Source organism: Penicillium robsamsonii, assembly GCF_028829455.1.
Source record: "Penicillium robsamsonii strain IBT 29466 chromosome Unknown utg000001l_segment0_segment0, whole genome shotgun sequence".
NCBI lineage: Eukaryota > Fungi > Ascomycota > Eurotiomycetes > Eurotiales > Aspergillaceae > Penicillium > Penicillium robsamsonii.
In genome coordinates this window covers 7324466-7340932 of record NW_026643219.1, presented here as the reverse complement: position 1 = coordinate 7340932, position 16467 = coordinate 7324466, and the positions used below count along the sequence as shown (strand labels likewise).

Sequence of the window (16467 nt, the reverse complement as noted above, 5' to 3'; positions counted from 1 at the left end):
GCCAGTATTTAAATAGGCGGTGAGCTATTTTGGGAACTAACGGGGTAATCATGTTCTCAAAGTGGAAGGCGGACGATGTTGGTGGTTGCGTGCGTGTTCCTGCCTCAGGTGTCGCTAAATGCCCCGCCAATTACAAATCCCCAGGCCCCGGAGCCTCGAGGTTAGAATCTTTGAGCCTACGCAACTTCGGATTCTATTAAATCAATTTTTGTTCAGTATGGCAGAATCAATTTATTCAAACTATCCGCCAGACCTGTCCCCAGCTCAACAAAAGTTTCTTGTCACATTTGTGAAAGACTGGGCTATTCAAAATGGTCTTGCTGTCCGACCATCCCCAGCAATTATCCCAGCTGGGGCAGATTCAAATGGGGTGCTGGCTACAAATGCGCCAGTGACGCTGTTCCCCAGTCCGTTTCCTAGAACTTGCTTCGAGGAAGCGACTGCGCTCCAAGAGATCTACAACGAACTCTATGCTATGATCACATGCAATGAAGAATGGCTAGGGAAGATCGTGGAAGAGTAGGGACATATCTGCTCTAGCACGGTTCATTGCTAATGATTGGTCATCCACAGGCTCATTGAAGTTGATGACTTTGTCTCGAACTTGTGGAAGGTTCATCTAGACGTGCAGAAGGAGGGATATGTTCAAAATCTGTCACTGGGGCTCTTCCGGTCCGATTACATGGCCCATGTTCTGCCTACAGGTGTCTCAGCTCTAAAGCAAGTTGAATTTAACACGATTTCGTCATCGTTCGGAGGACTCTCAGCTCTTGTGCGACAAATGCACACCGAGCTTCTTTCCTCGCCGCCGGGTTCATCAATCAACTATCCGCCCCATCCTCTGCTACAATCCGAGGTTCCACCGGAAAACGCCGCAGTGGAAACCCTCTCAGCAGGATTGGCAGCAGCTCACGAAGCCTACGGGGTGTCCAAGTCCACCCCGGCCCTCCCTCTTTGTGTTCTCTTTGTAGTCCAAGAGACAGAACGGAACGTTTTTGATCAGCATGCACTCTCGAGACAGCTCCAGACAACTCACAACATCCCAGTATTCCGTGTGGCCAGCGTGGATATCTTGGATCAAACATCCATTCCCAGCTCAAACTCCGCACGACCATTGTTATACCAGCCCCCTCATTCTCCCGACTCGACCTTCGAGGTAACAACTGTTTATCTTCGAGCTTACTATGCACCAGATGAGTACAAATCCAGTCGTGATTGGCAAGCCCGAACTCATCTGGAGCGCTCGGCGGCGATCAAGTGTCCCACGGTGCTCAATCAGCTGTCTGGCTGCAAGAAAGTTCAGCAAGTTCTAGCAGAGCCAACAGGACCAGATCATCTGTCAAGCTTCTTGAAAGGCATTGACACTACCCTTGTTGAAAGAGTTCGAGAGACTTTTGCCCCGCAATATGACCTGTCGGTTAACAGTAAAGGTCGCGAGCTAGCCCTCAATCCAGATACTGCTCTCAACCATGTGCTCAAACCACAGCGTGAAGGAGGTGGCAATAATGTCTACAAATCCGATATTCCAGGCTTTTTGCGATCCATTCCAGAATCTGATTGGAGAGGCTGGGTGCTTATGGAACTCATCAATCCTGCAGCCAATGCCCAGAATGTTGCCTTGCGGAATGACGGTGAAGTCCTTCGAGGAGATGTCATCTCAGAGCTTGGTGTTTATGGAACCATTCTATGGGAAAATACCGGGAAGATTTTGCACAATGAACAAGGTGGGTATCTGTTGAGGACTAAGGGCAAAGAGGTGAATGAAGGTGGCGTAGCCGCGGGATTCTCCAGTTTGGACAGTGCTCTTTTGTTCTAGATAATACATGTGACACTTACAACAATATTTACAACTAAAATATAAGGACCTGTGGGATTGACAAGGATAAGAACACTCTAGATGTAGATGTCTTCCATGTGCTCTACCGGCATCACTGGGTCCATTCGAGATTTTTTCGTCACAGAAGTATGATCGTCCAATTCTCTACAGTATAACTATGATCTGCAACTATAATCTGTACAAAGGCTCGGACATTGTAAAGCGGCAGAGTAGCCATCAGGGTAAGTGTGGGTGATTTGTGTTTGAAGTCCAGAAATTGGAGTGAGGAGCGGGCGAGAAGGTGAGTTAAATGTGGGGAAAGCGCGCTCCGATCATCCCACTGTCGCTTTTCGGTAGATAGGTCAATCTTCTCCAGCGGTTCTGCAATCTTGACATGATCTGGAGAAGCCTTAGAGGCAAAATTCTGAGACAAAATCTAGATGGTTCAAATCACCCAATATCAATACAGGTCTTTATTTCACTAGCCATATTCCCCTGCAGCAATTCAAAGTATTCCTTGGTCCTCTACAGTTTTGCCCGGAAGTTTGCCCGACAGGCTTCAAGACCAGACGGCCCATCATAGATCTCTTTCTCCACCTGTCGAGTGTTTATCTGGACGAACCTATCAGTCAGCACTTGTAGTCAAAGATTCCAAGCTAAACAGCCGGGGCACATATGCAGACGTACGTGTTGTGGTCCGAGCTCATCAATCCTCTTCACCCCGAGAAGTCGCATGCATGTTTTGGTCTCGTCAGTCAATACTAAGCTCTGTTAGTAAATTGGTTCGCAGAAAACCCCAAGTTTCGCCGATCATACTTTGCAATGTTCTCTTTACGCCGTCCACTCCTCCAGCTGCCAAGCCCCAGAGCGCACCTCTTCCTATTCCAACGCCTCGTGCACCCAAGCAGAGAGCCTTGACTACATCGGTTCCCCTCTTGATCCCGCCATCAACCCAGACCTCAATTTTGTCGAAGACCTCGGGGCAGTATTTCCGGATTTCGAGCAGGGTGTGGACGGCAGGAGGAGCCGTGTCAAGAGACCGACCACCATGGTTTGAAAGGATGATTCCTTTGACTTGGGGGGTGTGCAGGCTGGCAATATACGCATCTTCGTGTGTTTGAATGCCCTTCAGAACAACCGGAAGATTGGTGTGCTTTGCCAACCACGCGAGGGTCTCTGTCCATGTAAGAGCAGGATCCATTCCCTTGAAGACTGGGTCTGCAGCCGGGAGGATTATGCCCGAGTCATTTTTGTCGGTCTGATAGGGAGCCTCGGAACTGATGACATTGCCGCTGCGCTCGTCGTCCTCTCTTTTTCCGGTCACGGGAGAATCCAGTGTCAGAGCGATAAATTTGATTGCACTCAATTTATTGATTCGCTCCAGCATACGTTCACTCTTGGTTCGATCGTTTTGCACATATAGTTGCCAACCAAATGATTGGTCCGGGGCAGCACCCGCAACAATCTGCTCAGGCGTCATCGACGCACTGTTCGAAATGATCTGCAAAGCGCCAAAGCTGCGACATGCCTCTGCGATTCCAGCTTCCCCAGAGGGGTGCCCTAGTCGGGCCATAGCCGCTGGGGAAACATAAATTGGGATAGACACATTGTTGCCTAACAATTTTGTGTTTACATCGCATTCTTTGCAGTCAACGAAGACCTTTGGTCTTAATTGGATGGAGCGGTAGACCTCGGTATTTTTGTGCTTACTGATCTTGTCATCGCACGCCGAGTAATAATAGGCCCATGCCTTTTTGCTCACTATTTTAGTGGCGGCTTCTTCAATCTCATCTAGATTGAGGAAAGTTTCCATTGAGTTTGCCATTTCGCCACGATGTCCTGCAACGTGGAAAAAGCAAAAGGACGGGAAAAAAGCAGGGGGCAATACGAACCCGGATCCTTTTCCCTTTTTAGGATTAGCGTGTCCAACGCCCACAGCCCCCTCGAGGGATTAATATATACCAAGTACTATAAAGAACGGCGTACTCCGTGTGCAGACTTATAATAGAAACTATAGACTACTCAATGCTTAAACTTTATACCCTTTTCAGGAGATCACATTTTGGAACGGGTAGACATTTGTCTTTTAAGGTTTTGTCCGTTCTATTAGGGCTTTTCTCTTTGTTCAGGTCTACTAGGAATTGGCAAATTGAAACGTTCTATACTTTGAGGCTTGAATGAGATGGGGTATCAACCCTAATACACGAGCCATTCCCCATGAACTTAGTATAGACCAATAGAATTCCAAACCAAAACTTCCCCTGAAGGGCTAAAATTAAACATGCGGACGTGTCCGTCGGCTCCACGTCAGTCTAGATCCCGATGAAACGGCCCCTATGAAGCGAACGCCAACGGTTTCACCTTCGCTTCCCCTGCTTTTTTTTTTTCCTTTTTCTTCTTGTTCAGCTAACTCTCTTTAATATTCAAATTTCGCTCGTACCTTTTCTTTCTACTAGTCAAATCTATTAAAATTCGGACGAGCCTTGTTCCGACTTCATTCACCTTCTTTTTACCATTCCCTTTCTAACCTTTGTCGTCTCATCATGACAGACGGCCATAGTGCCCCTCCGGCCGATGCCCCGGCACCGGCAGCAGCGGCAGACTGCACTGCTGCGCCAGTCCCCGCCGAGTCGCGCTCCCACGCCACCCCTCATCAAACAGCAACACACCATGAGAAGGATCATGGCTCCATTGGACGTGTGACTCCTCGGCCAACGTTCTTGGAACATCTCGCTACCTCGCGAGACTCGCAATTCCAACTTGATCGACGGGATTCGAGCGAATTAGATCGATACTTTGTAAGTCATTGGCATTGAGAGATGGTTTATATAGAAGACAAACAGAAGGACATCCATATGGAATGGGATAATAGATTGCCAGACTAATATATTCTTTGTCTAGCATGGCCCCCGGAACATGGAAAAGCACTCCAAATGGCCTATCATGATGCGAATGCACGGTAGTGTCATGCCGAAAATGATCATGCCCATTTTGGCTGTCGCTATTTGGTCGACCGCTGTTACTGTCTTTTCGAAAAAGGTCCATAATCGTGAGTATTCCCCAATTGCTAGAACAATACGTAGCTTGAAATTACTTACATTCTAACTCGCACAAGTCGGTATCAACAACATCCTGCTCACCGTGCTGGGTTTCGTGGTGGGTTTGGCTTTGTCGTTCCGCAGCTCAACTGCATACGAGAGGTATACTATTCCCTCGTTTTTAGCTTCGACTCGAGTCATGCACTAACCCGGCATGCACTACAGATGGGCAGATGGGCGCAAATATTGGGCCCAGCTCATTCAGACGTCTCGCAACCTTTCGCGTACAATTTGGATTAATACCGGCGAGAGAGAAGGTGAAGAGGGAAAAGAGGACATCTTGAGAAAACTGTAGGCGCTAACCCCCCGGTGGTTGCATCTTGGTATTATTGATTCTAATAACCGCGGTATAGCTCTGCGATGAACCTCATTTTGGCCTTCGCCGTCGCCCTTAAGCACAAGCTCCGTTTCGAACCCGATATCGCATACGACGATCTAGCTGGCCTAGCTGGACACCTTGACACTTTTGCCCGTGATGCCCACGACCGCATGGTTGTCAACCCTCCGCCCAAATCGATTTGGAAGTCCACAGGAGAGTACCTTGGTGTATCCTTTGCCGAGTCAAACCCTCGGAAGTATGTCAAGCGATCCAAGAAGCCTCTTGGACATTTGCCCCTGGAGATCCTCAACCATATCTCCGCATATATCGATTCAGTTGTAGCCAATGGCACCATGGTTTCAACTCTGCACCAAGGACAAGCCAGTGAGTCTTCCACCCCTATCTTGTGATGCTCCAACTCTGACCCAACAAAAGTTACCATGCTGTCCACCTTAAATGAGGTTTTGACAGGCACAGAACGTGTCCTGGACACCCCCTTACCTACTGCATACAGCATTGCTATTGCCCAGATCTCATGGATCTACATCCTGGTACTTCCATTCCAGCTCTACAGTGCCTTGGAATGGATCACCATCCCAGCATCAATTGGTAAGAACCGCTGAATCATCTCACTTACACAAGTACAAGAGCAATTCTAACAGGCCCTGTAGTGGCTGCCTATATCATCCTCGGCTTGGCTACCATCGGCAGTGAAATTGAGAACCCATTCGGTCATGATGTCAACGATCTTCCACTGGACACCTACTGCCGACAGATCGCCTTGGAAATGGATGTTATGACTGCCGCTCCCCGACCAACGGTTGACGACTTCATGTCGCGCGCTGAAAACCTTGTTCTATACCCTCTTAGCCAGTTGGGATACCCTGACTGGAAAGAGCGGACTGTCCAGGATATTCGTGGCGCACTTAGAACCAAGGTGGTTATCAACCCGTCGAATTCGGCGTCAGATACATCTACAATTGAGGAAAACATCTACCCCAAGTCCACTGGGTCGGTCTAATCGTCCTTGCAAATAAGTTGCCAACGGCTAGGGAGAGATACAAGGTCATATTCTTGGCAGGGGGTGAGAATTAATCGTGCATTTAAATCAGCGGCATCAAATTGTTTGTGGTATATTCAGCAGCGTGTGGGTTATGGCGTTTCATTTGAGTCATGTTGACACCAAATCGAAACAAAAAAAGGAGTTATCTGTCTTGTGGTTGCGTCCATAGCTTGATATTGGTTCCAAAATCGATTCCTTTTCTTCTTAATTGAATATGAAGTTGCCAGAAGTGCTATATGCCTTCCGTCGCCGGTGTCGGCCAAGTGTCCATGTCCCATTCCGTCCCACGGAGCCTTGGGCTCGGTCTCTGACACTCGATTGTTGCCAGGCGCATGGTATCAGACAAAGTCAATATCGTTCCATTTTGAGCTGGCATCGTCACCGCATGTGTCGTGGGGGGGCATTGCCGCAGCCGTGCAGGCCCATTCACGCCACGCCACTAGTCCTACGCAGTATGCACGATAGCACCCGTGGATTGCGACCGAGGTCACATGGGCTTCGCCATGAACCGAGGGCAACATTTGACAGACAGTCAAATGTACCAAGTAGCCACAGTTCGGTAATTATTTCCATAGTACTCGCTTTTAAAGTAGGAGTACAAATCACAAGCCTAGGGGACGAACAAATCGGCCCCAGAGCCAGCAATCAGGGCGCCTAGGAAATTTCCTTTGGCACAAACCCTCCATGCAACTTCCGCAGAGCCTGCTGAATTATTTCCGCCGCCAATCCATGAGCTCACTGCGCTCACGACCGCCGAGGCATCCTCGCGAGGAACGCGAATCCACACAACATCGTACTTCGTGGTTGAGGGGGATCCATTCTCGATCTTCAAAATGTCGATCGGAATGGCTGTTCCTGTCAGGCCGAGGAATTGCGATAATGCGGAGGAGAGGTAGGTTCGTGCGGAGAGGGGATCGAGGGGTTGTGGTGCACTTCCTGGTTGGGGTATACTAAGATTTCAAAGTTAGCTTGGTTTCCGACGGGAAGTCCATGTCTGACAGCGACCGAATAAAGGATGGATAGCTTACAGCTTGAGCTTAAGGTATGTCCAGGGTGGATTACGCGACGTGAAATGAAGAGTCTTTGGCTTTGGCTCTGGCGCTTTGCGCTTGGCAGGTTCCGTTAGTGAGACATTTGCGTCAATCTGCATGTCACCCTGTGTATCTGTCATCCTGGCTGGTTTTCTGAACTGTTCGGGGTAGTCGGAGGTTGATGTTCGGCCGGAGCTCTAAAAAAAAAAACAGTGACGGGATTTTGCGTCACGGGATCAAACAACAATAGAGTGGTATCAAAACTATGAGCCAGCGATTGAGAATTGACAGTCTCTACAGCTTCAAATTTCACGCTAGGAGTCTCGTGTCTTGACAGCGGCCTCTAATTTTTGTGTCGCACGCTGCAAGTATGCTTCTTCGCCGTCGTCTCCGATATCCAGGTCGGCCACACACACGATTTTCTCTCGTGATTTCGCGCCACGAATAACTCCCACGCTCGATTTTGAAACTTTAAAGATCTAGCAAATGGTCAGATAAGAATTTTATGACTTTGTTTTATAGACAAGACAGCAAGAAAACAAATCAAGGGCAATTCCTACCTCTGCGAAGATGTGCGACACTGCAATATTAGCTGCCCCGTCGCGTGGAACAGCAGCCACGGCAATCTCGATTTTATCAATGTCCACATTGGTAATACCTGTACGGCGAGCAGAAGAGTGTGGCTTCACATAACAAGGGATGTGGAGATTGAATGTTTTGCGAGAACGCGGGGCTTTGCTTGCGATGAGACGAAGACAAGAATATGGGATGGACATTCTCAAATACTACATATAATTGTGGTGGAAGAGGTTTGAGTCAAATTGATTAAAGTAAACTAAAAGCAACTGACGATAAAGTGGCGAACGTGGTCATAGTTCAGCCCTAAATGAGCGAAACTCCCTATCTAAAATCCACGAGGGTAAGATCTGACACGCATACGACCACTAAAAAAGCAGCAATCGGATCTTGCAGATCGCTTGCATCTTGAAACTGCGATCAAACGTGTTCGGCGTGATGTTCCTCCTTCTCGGCATTCACACGCTTCTCTGGGAAAGGAGCTGTGGCGTAATCTTGGGTGACCCGGTAAAGTTCGGGGCAGACCGCATCCTTGCGCATCAGGACATACCTTTTAATCCACCACGGGAGAACCTGGGTGAGTTGGAATTTGGCGTGAGTTCGAGTCGGGACGCCAAACACATAATCCAATTCCTCAAGGGAGCGCTGCATGGTTTCTGGCATAAAGAAGAATATCAAAGCAAATGCAACAAGATTCAAGCCGGCATAGAATCCAAAGGCACCCTGCGGGGTAAATTCTCGTAACATCCATGGGAACGTCAGCGAGAGAACAGAAGCCCAGAAGTTGTTGGTTGCAACAGCCCAGGCCATTCCAACTTCACGGTGGGACAACGGAAACACCTCGGCAGAATAGGTGAATGGAACTGGTCCCTCTCCGGGAGAATAAAATGCGTCAAAGAGGTAGATGAAGAATGCGATCAATCCAATGTGCGCATTACTGCTTGAGGGAATCCAGAAACAGAACCCAGCTGCGAGAAGTGTCCAGCACATCTGTGGGAAGGTGAAAAGTAGCAAGCCTCGTCTGCCAAATGTATCGATTGTCCATACTGCGGGCCAGGCAAACACAAAGTTGATAAGACCAAACCCGAATGATGCAAGAAGTGCTTCGATGTTGGAAGCACCAGCCAGTTGAAAGATGGTTGAGGAGTAGAACGAGATGATATTGACTAGAAAGCGACGATACAATTAGTTCAATTCATCCCCTGTCTCGGGTTTTATACTTACTTCCGCACATCTGCTGGGCGATCATCACAATGCCAGAAGCTTGGACGGCACGACGTAGACGGGGTACCGTGAATAATTCGACAAAACGAACGAACATGTTATCGCTCTTGGAGAATCTCGACTCGGCAATCAACTGCTTTTCCATCTCCAGCTGGGCATGGATCTGATACAGATCCCTAGCGGCCTGCAAAGGGCTATTCCGCAGCCTTAGAAGAGACGCAAAGGCTTTCTTGTGGTTTTTCTTGGTCATCAGCCATCGTGGAGACTCGGGACAAAACCAGATACCAAGAAGCAATGGCACAGCTGGAATAAATGCAGATCCCAGCTGTAGTCGCCAAGCGATATCCCCAGTGTTGGCCACAATGAGGTTTGCGCACGTTCCGAGGAAGATACCAAAGGCCGTCCAGAGCTGCCAGGACATAACCAGGCCGCCACGAATGTTTGTGGGTGCATTTTCTGATGAAGCTTAGCCTTATTATTATATTCATGACTGACTGGAGTGTATAAACCAAAAGAACCTACCAGCCGAGTAAACTGGAACAGTGACTTCTTTGAGACCCATGCCAAGTCCGAGAAGAACACGACAGGCAATGAGCTGACCCCAATGCTGAGTAAAAGCGGAGCCCAGGGGGGATAGGAGACTGAAGATTGCGGCCAGGAAGATTGTACCACGACGGCCGAGAATATGGTTCAAGGGATCAGAGAGCCAAGCAACACTGTGAAGTGAGATATACATCAGAAGATTGCTTGAATGTAGAACAAGTATAGTACTCACAAAAGGCAGATGGTAATGTATGGGGACGCATTAATAAAACCGACAATCCACTGGTTACGCTTGCAAGTCTCCGGGTCAGGGCATTGAGGCGAGTTATTTGGAATACCAAATTGGACATCGAAGGTCAGGTTAGCACCGTTCGAACCTATGAGAAACATTAGCCAAGACAGAGCCTGAATGCTTAAACATAGTAGTATTCTGACCAGTTTGATCCCAGCCTTGAATCGCTGCCGAGATCGAGTTTAGGATGATGGTGTAGTACAACGCGAATGGGTGCTTCCAGCGCCGAGTGTGCTCCTCGTAAAGGACACGGCGGTCATCATCATTGAGTTCGGGGATTTCTCCAACCCCCGCTGGGGACTGAGCTACCAGAGCACCTTTCTTCAAGAGGGGCAAGATACTCTCAAGGTTGTATTCGGTGGCATATGCCGTCACATTTGCCATAAGCTGGTCGTGGGGGATTCCAGCGAGGGGGTTTTTGATCCTATTGCATATCAGTTTGACCTGAAGCTGAAGAGAAGAGCCACCTCTATCAGCACAGATCTGTGCTACGCTACTTACTCCCCAATGACTTTCTCGGTCATTCTAGTTGATGTGTCAGTACCCGAGCTTGGGATAAAATGGTGGTCATTTTGTGATTACATACCCCCCAACCGCGTCATTTCCGGTTGGATCAGGCATTCTGATGCCTGAGGGTTTTCTCTCGATGAGAAAAAGCGAATCAGAGAGACTGTAATTGAATGTTCTTGCGAAAGTTGATGAAATGTAGTCGAACTCTTGAATGTGGCTCGGGGGTTGAGAAGGTGAAGAAGAGAAGATTATGATTGATGAAAAGCAAACGGAAAGAGCTTTTTATCACAGGTTCAGGTGGCAGTCAAAATACGAGCAGAAAGAGGTTTGGGATTATGTATGCATCTACGTTAGCAAATAATGATGGATTGAAGTTGTCAGACAACCAAAAAGCCTCAACGCAATTAGTGGCAGCTATATTAGCCCTTTTTGTGAGTGTGCAGGTGCTACAGATATAACAATGCGTCCATATTTCCCAGTACTCCGGCCCTATTTACCACTGGCCCTGTGTTCTGAGGATATTTAAGGTTGTCTGGGATAGGTCCGTGTAAGCCGTTCCGGGTAGGACGCCATTTGGCAGTGGACCGAAGCTTAGCTGGAGACGGCTTTGGGGATGGAGCTTTCGGATGGAGCATGGTCGATGGCTACAATCAAAGGGCTTCAGCTCATACAGTCAGCAAAGAAACACAAAGGTCGTATAGAAGATGACTCAAGTTACGAGAACGTTGCACCACGTTGGAGCATGATATAAAAGCATATCCCAGACAGAAATCCCCGCAATTTCCAAGGTTATCATATGATCCGCTTAGTGTGTGGCTTCTGAGTTCAAAGGGTATATTGCTGAAGCCTTGAAATGTCGAGAGTATCAAACGTTCAGGGTCCTGTCGAGTATATGGTAGTCCTGATATGCATTTGGCTAGTAAAGAGCAAATCTGCATGTTCAGCTATTATTTATGCAGACATAAGACCACAGCGCGTGTTACACTACTGGACCCAAGGTTGTGGTGTATTGATCCACAGCAGCTCCTACCCTTGTTACTTTCGATTTATACGTATTCCACAAGCCATTGGCCATTAGCCAAGTGGACTTGTCGGAGAAAAATGGTTTCGTATGTACTAACGAAACCAAATGCACACTTAAGGCCCTATATATGTAATGTATCCATCTGGGACTAGGCCATCATTACCTTGTTTTCCTTCTTTATAGGCAAGGAGACTCGGGACCACGGGACATTGTCGTCGGTTTAGATCCTTCGGGATGTCTAGCTCTCGATGTTTTCGTGGCGGAGCAGTCTGTCCTTTTCGAACTTCAGGAATCTGGAAATAGATTCGCATGAACGCCTTCTTGTCGCTATATTCCGCACTGTGGCAGAGATATTTGAAGACGGCAAAGGGAGGACCAGCGCCACCATTAAGTTCCCACATTGTCATTTGTTGGACACCCTCAGTCACTTTCCCCTCGATAACCCACTTTTGGGGTGATGGTGCGGTGAAGGTAACTTCTGTACCTATGTAAAGTTCAGGGGATCCGAGAATAGACATTCCGACGAAGAAATTTGATGAGAAGACCGCAAAAAGAAGCTTGGAAAAAAAGAATATTGAGTGAAAAGTTGTGAAATAGAGTTGTGCGAGAAAAAGGATTCAAGGCGTAACAATGATGCTGTCTAGTCATCAACCTCGTCGATCATGCACCTATATTCCGATTACTCTGGGTCAGACTTGAAACATCCATCGTGCCTTTGTGGTCAGCTCCATTCAGTCTGACCTCTACTTAGATCATGTAATATACATGGTCTGGCCCAACCTCCTTCCTCTCTTGCATCAGTTAACATATTCAGAACCTGTCGCATGTGCTATACATTCGCGGAAGCCTTGTCTCATCCACCCCTCGCAAAGACCGGTACCTCCGGGTACTGCGAAGCGACCTCCCTCAAGCGGACTCGGGGATGCTTGACGAACCCAAACCCCAAGAAGGCAGTGATAGTTCGGTAAACCATTCAAATGACTTGGCACCATCCAAATTTCCAACCGTCTTCTGCATAGCCGGCACGTTTTGGACAGGGACACCTAGCAGTTTCATCAGATAGGACAAGTCAGAGAATACGTAATGTTGAGGTTCCAACTCCAATTTCCACCTCTGTAGGTTCCACTAGAACTCTGTCTACGATAGGTCCGTCGTCTAGGTTTCATTTTATATCCAAATAAGAGAAATAGACCTCAAGAAGAAGAGGTAGAAGACTGCTTCTTTTTGAGGCGGACCAACCGGGTACGGTTGACATCGCCCTGATTCGCCAAGCTGATCTTCAAAGCGCCAGCTGCACAGCAATACTATATTTTGAGCACTGTAAAAAACTAAATAACGGGGAATTAGTGGGCGTAGGCGGGCGTAAGCGGTGCTTATTCACACATCCAGGCATCAAGATCCCAAAAATGGGCCAAGGTTTCCAAGGTTGAACTATGTCGCTTCGTAAGCAGGCCAAACGCGCTTTTTTGGCGCAGCCCTTTACGCTTGCGCTTCTTGTCTTGGTCCGCATTTTCACATGTACCAGTGCCAGGGATTTTATATTAAACGCCTCTCGTGGAGAGTCGGGACGATTTGATATGGCGAAAGCAAAGTGGAAACGGGAATATAACCCCACCTTGCGAGATGAACTACTTTGTACAAACAATCCTTTTGTTCTGAAATAGTTGGAATTAGTTGCCATGGTTGCCTACTTCATATTCCGTCCATACGCTCTACATAGCAAATTCTGAAGATTCAAAATCAAACGTAGTAAGCCTCGGCTCACCGCGATACGGGCCTATCGGCCACATGTCGGAAAAAGCTCCTTAGTTACATTTAGACGAGGTCCGTGTTTTTTTTAACTTTCTATTCTAAATTTCTATTCGGTGCTTGAAGCCAGGGGTCCTCTTTTAATATAACCTCTCACAGCCTCAGATCACAGATCGCAATGCACGGTGGGGCTGAAAAAGGGAACAATGGCTCTGTATCCACCTATCGTTGTCCATCCCATCCCACTTCGCACCAACCTTCGGCCTTGTTACCAAGTTTGAGATGGCGTCGAGCGGACATTGACTCGGTCCGGTGTATCTACCCACAACATAGGGCTCATCGGGAGTAGGCCCTTTCTATATTGGTTCGTTTGTTGTTTGGTCGAAGGTCCTCTCCAATGATCAATGTGTTCTCCCCGAAAGTTTCTCTGATCTCCCTATGATTATGTATTGAAAATATAGATGTCTCGGCCTACCATCCCTATACATTATATCTACTCCATATCCCTGGTGCATTTTATTTCTCTTTCCATGATTTACGCAATATACCCGTCTAAGTTGACTTTCTTGAGTCTCTTCATTTCTTGATTTGTCCGATTTCTGGCTTGAGATATGGCGGTGGCACTTGTCTAGACAAGTTGTCTATTTTCCTTGCACTTTAATCTTTCCTTCTTTTTTGTACGGCTAAGATCATGAAGCTCCCTCCAGCAGACATCGTGGACTCATGGCCAATCCCAAACTATGTCGACCCTCCCACGCGCGGGCACGGCGTCCTCGTCGTCAATATCGTCTGTCTCACGTTGGCGTCCCTGGTTGTCTCCCTCCGATTATACACTAGGCTCCGGATTACATGCAGCGCAGGTATCGATGATCTGCTTATTATTATCGGTCTAGTCTTCGCCATCGCCATGGCCACCGTCACCTCGGTCGCCACTGAAGATTGGGGCATGAACCGACATATCTGGGACATTGAATTGTTGGGACTCGTCACTGTGCAGAAGCTGAACCTCTCATTCCAGATCTTGTTCTCCTTGTCGTCTTGCTTCACCAAGATCTCTGTACTATGGTTCTGTCGACGACTTATCGGAAAGGGCAACTTCAAACTGTATAACTGGGCGTTTATTCTGTCCATCATTTTCGTTGGGGTTTCTAGTGTGATGTTCTCTCTGATCAGTATCTTCCAGTGCACGTGAGTGGGTCATCTTGTGTTATGGTCTCGCACCGTTGCTAATGTTTCCTATAGTCCTGTCCGCGCATACTGGCAACTTAGCCCCACCGAGTCATATCACTGCATGAATGATGGCGCGATTGTCTTCTCCGCCAGTGTGATCAACATCTTCACCGATTTCCTGGTCACGACCCTACCAATGCCATTGATCTGGAGTCTGAAACTCCCCGCTCGTCAACGACTCGCCGTTATCTCTATCTTTGCCCTCGGTGTCGTGGTTAATGTAGCCGGGTCTGTCCGAACAGTATACGTGTGGAAGAGTATGGTAATCGGTTATGATGCGACCTGGCTTGGATGGCCAGTGCTGATCGCTGCCATAGTGGAAATCAGCCTGGGATTGGTGAGAGATCAACAGTTTTGCTACTCGGGATGTGAAATGCTAATAGTCAACAGATCTGCTCTTCAGCCCCGGCCCTCCGTCCCCTCATTGCAGCCTTCCTTCCCCGCCTCCTCAGCTCAACCCGCAACATAAACTCCTCCTACAACCAGCGTAGTCGGTCCCATAAGCACTTGTATTCAACTGGCCGCTCTCGAACATCCCGTGTTGTTACCGACGGTTTGCACCAGCCCAGCTATAACAGTGATCAGTTTGGAATTATGCGCACCATCGAGATGGAGAGCTGGACTGAGTCCCGACTCGCGAGCCATGATAAGATGGGACATGATTACGATATTACATCTGATAACCACAGCCGTGCCCCCACACCTGCAGATAGCATTGAGATAAAGAGGGGTATGGTCTAGGTCTCCCCGGCAAGTGCTACCTCCTCTGTATCTGGGCCGGGCGATACGCATTCTCCTTTTGGTGAACGGCAGTCGCGTTAACCGCACTGCTCATTCTTTTCTTTTCTTCTTCTCTTTTGTACAAACATTTATGTCACGTTAGCCTGGATGGTTTTATTGCGCTTTGGGGGGAGGGGGATATTCCAGACACGATACACCTTGTACATTTATATCAAGGCTATCGTGACTCCGACGATCACTTGTTTAACAGATGGACGGTACTTAGTTCGAATAATTTCGCCGTACAGTCACATGTCTCTTCTGCTATACGTATCGAAATGGGACATATATGACATGAGATATACAGGTGGTAGTATACGCCGTATCTGTCTCACACGATCTCGTGGGGCATATTCCAAGCAATGATCATCCTCGGCTCTGGGGTACACGTCCATTACCGATTTGACCGTGCGCCGAAATCACCTGCGCTAGTTCCAACCTTGCATGGTTGAGTGGATTCTGATCGGCGCATGGTGCTTCTAAGGATCCTCAACTAAGGGTTCTTGTATCATCTTCGTTGACTACTTGTACACTCTGAGAAATCGACTGTTTGATAGCACGTGTCAGTTGGCTAGACTATCCCAGGTATTGGGAGGATTATCCAAGACTTATCTTCTAGCTATAGCCAACTGAGTTATAGAATATTTGAACACAAATTTAGAAAAAGAAATTATACTCAACGTGACGTCCGACCACACAATAATATTATTAACAATAACAGTGCATCACGCATATTAAGTAAGCTTTACCACCAAAAAGAAGATTGACCTCATTATTAATGAGGCAAAAAAGATCTGGACTTGCAGGGAATCGAACCCTGGACCACTCCCATGCTAAGGGAGTATTATACCACTAAACCACAAGCCCAGTTGATTGGTTGGTTGTGGAGAATAGTGTATTAATAGCCAAATCAAAAGTTGGTGGTCAGGTCTACCCTTATCAGCCGAAGCTCAGTTCAGTCCAGTATAAATGAAATAGTTTGGGTTATCGGTGGCTCTCAAATTCCGTCCTTCGTGTTTTTAGAATAATAAAAGTGATTGTGACTTTGGATTGCACATGTATTTGCGGTATTGTCTACTGATATATATAACCTAAAAGGTTCTTACAGGAAGTTCCATTTGTAGAACAAGACCTGTATCAATTGAGCCAATGTGTCAAATAGCAAGGACCTACAGTACATTATATACTATAAAATACGGTCAGATCCTTAAC

At 47.6% G+C, this 16467-nt stretch overlaps 8 protein-coding genes across 8 annotated transcripts; 3 read left to right on the top strand and 5 right to left on the bottom strand.

Moving 5' to 3' along the window:
* Positions 1-217: 217 nt before the first annotated feature.
* Positions 218-1816, top strand: N7447_002843 (glutathione synthase; the record flags this gene model as incomplete). Its single annotated transcript, XM_057227118.1, has 2 exons — positions 218-519; positions 574-1816. The coding sequence occupies 2 exons, from the start codon at positions 218-220 to the stop codon at positions 1814-1816; spliced, it is 1545 nt and encodes a 514-aa protein (XP_057091134.1).
* Positions 1817-2341: 525 nt separating this feature from the next.
* On the bottom strand, positions 2342-3629 carry N7447_002842 (Aldolase-type TIM barrel; the record flags this gene model as incomplete). Its single annotated transcript, XM_057227117.1, has 3 exons — positions 2342-2428; positions 2504-2577; positions 2633-3629. The coding sequence occupies 3 exons, from the start codon at positions 3627-3629 to the stop codon at positions 2342-2344; spliced, it is 1158 nt and encodes a 385-aa protein (XP_057091133.1).
* A 730-nt stretch (positions 3630-4359) lies between these two features.
* Positions 4360-6254, top strand: N7447_002841 (bestrophin family protein; the record flags this gene model as incomplete). The annotated part of the gene is made up of 7 exons (XM_057227116.1): positions 4360-4614; positions 4718-4865; positions 4932-5016; positions 5080-5205; positions 5268-5617; positions 5669-5842; positions 5905-6254. 7 exons carry the CDS (start codon positions 4360-4362, stop codon positions 6252-6254), a joined length of 1488 nt encoding a protein of 495 aa, XP_057091132.1.
* A 652-nt stretch (positions 6255-6906) lies between these two features.
* On the bottom strand, positions 6907-7467 carry N7447_002840 (uncharacterized protein; the record flags this gene model as incomplete). Its single annotated transcript, XM_057227115.1, has 2 exons — positions 6907-7246; positions 7325-7467. The coding sequence occupies 2 exons, from the start codon at positions 7465-7467 to the stop codon at positions 6907-6909; spliced, it is 483 nt and encodes a 160-aa protein (XP_057091131.1).
* Positions 7468-7641: 174 nt separating this feature from the next.
* On the bottom strand, positions 7642-8103 carry N7447_002839 (DUF167 domain-containing protein; the record flags this gene model as incomplete). The annotated part of the gene is made up of 2 exons (XM_057227114.1): positions 7642-7806; positions 7888-8103. The coding sequence occupies 2 exons, from the start codon at positions 8101-8103 to the stop codon at positions 7642-7644; spliced, it is 381 nt and encodes a 126-aa protein (XP_057091130.1).
* A 220-nt stretch (positions 8104-8323) lies between these two features.
* Positions 8324-10583, bottom strand: N7447_002838 (sugar porter family MFS transporter; the record flags this gene model as incomplete). The annotated part of the gene is made up of 7 exons (XM_057227113.1): positions 8324-9069; positions 9128-9583; positions 9650-9843; positions 9903-10047; positions 10106-10386; positions 10464-10487; positions 10549-10583. 7 exons carry the CDS (start codon positions 10581-10583, stop codon positions 8324-8326), a joined length of 1881 nt encoding a protein of 626 aa, XP_057091129.1.
* A 1026-nt stretch (positions 10584-11609) lies between these two features.
* On the bottom strand, positions 11610-12014 carry N7447_002837 (uncharacterized protein; the record flags this gene model as incomplete). Its single annotated transcript, XM_057227112.1, has 1 exon — positions 11610-12014. One exon carries the CDS (start codon positions 12012-12014, stop codon positions 11610-11612), a length of 405 nt encoding a protein of 134 aa, XP_057091128.1.
* Positions 12015-13936: 1922 nt separating this feature from the next.
* Positions 13937-15216, top strand: N7447_002836 (uncharacterized protein; the record flags this gene model as incomplete). Its single annotated transcript, XM_057227111.1, has 3 exons — positions 13937-14433; positions 14488-14812; positions 14866-15216. The coding sequence occupies 3 exons, from the start codon at positions 13937-13939 to the stop codon at positions 15214-15216; spliced, it is 1173 nt and encodes a 390-aa protein (XP_057091127.1).
* Positions 15217-16467: the final 1251 nt, after the last annotated feature.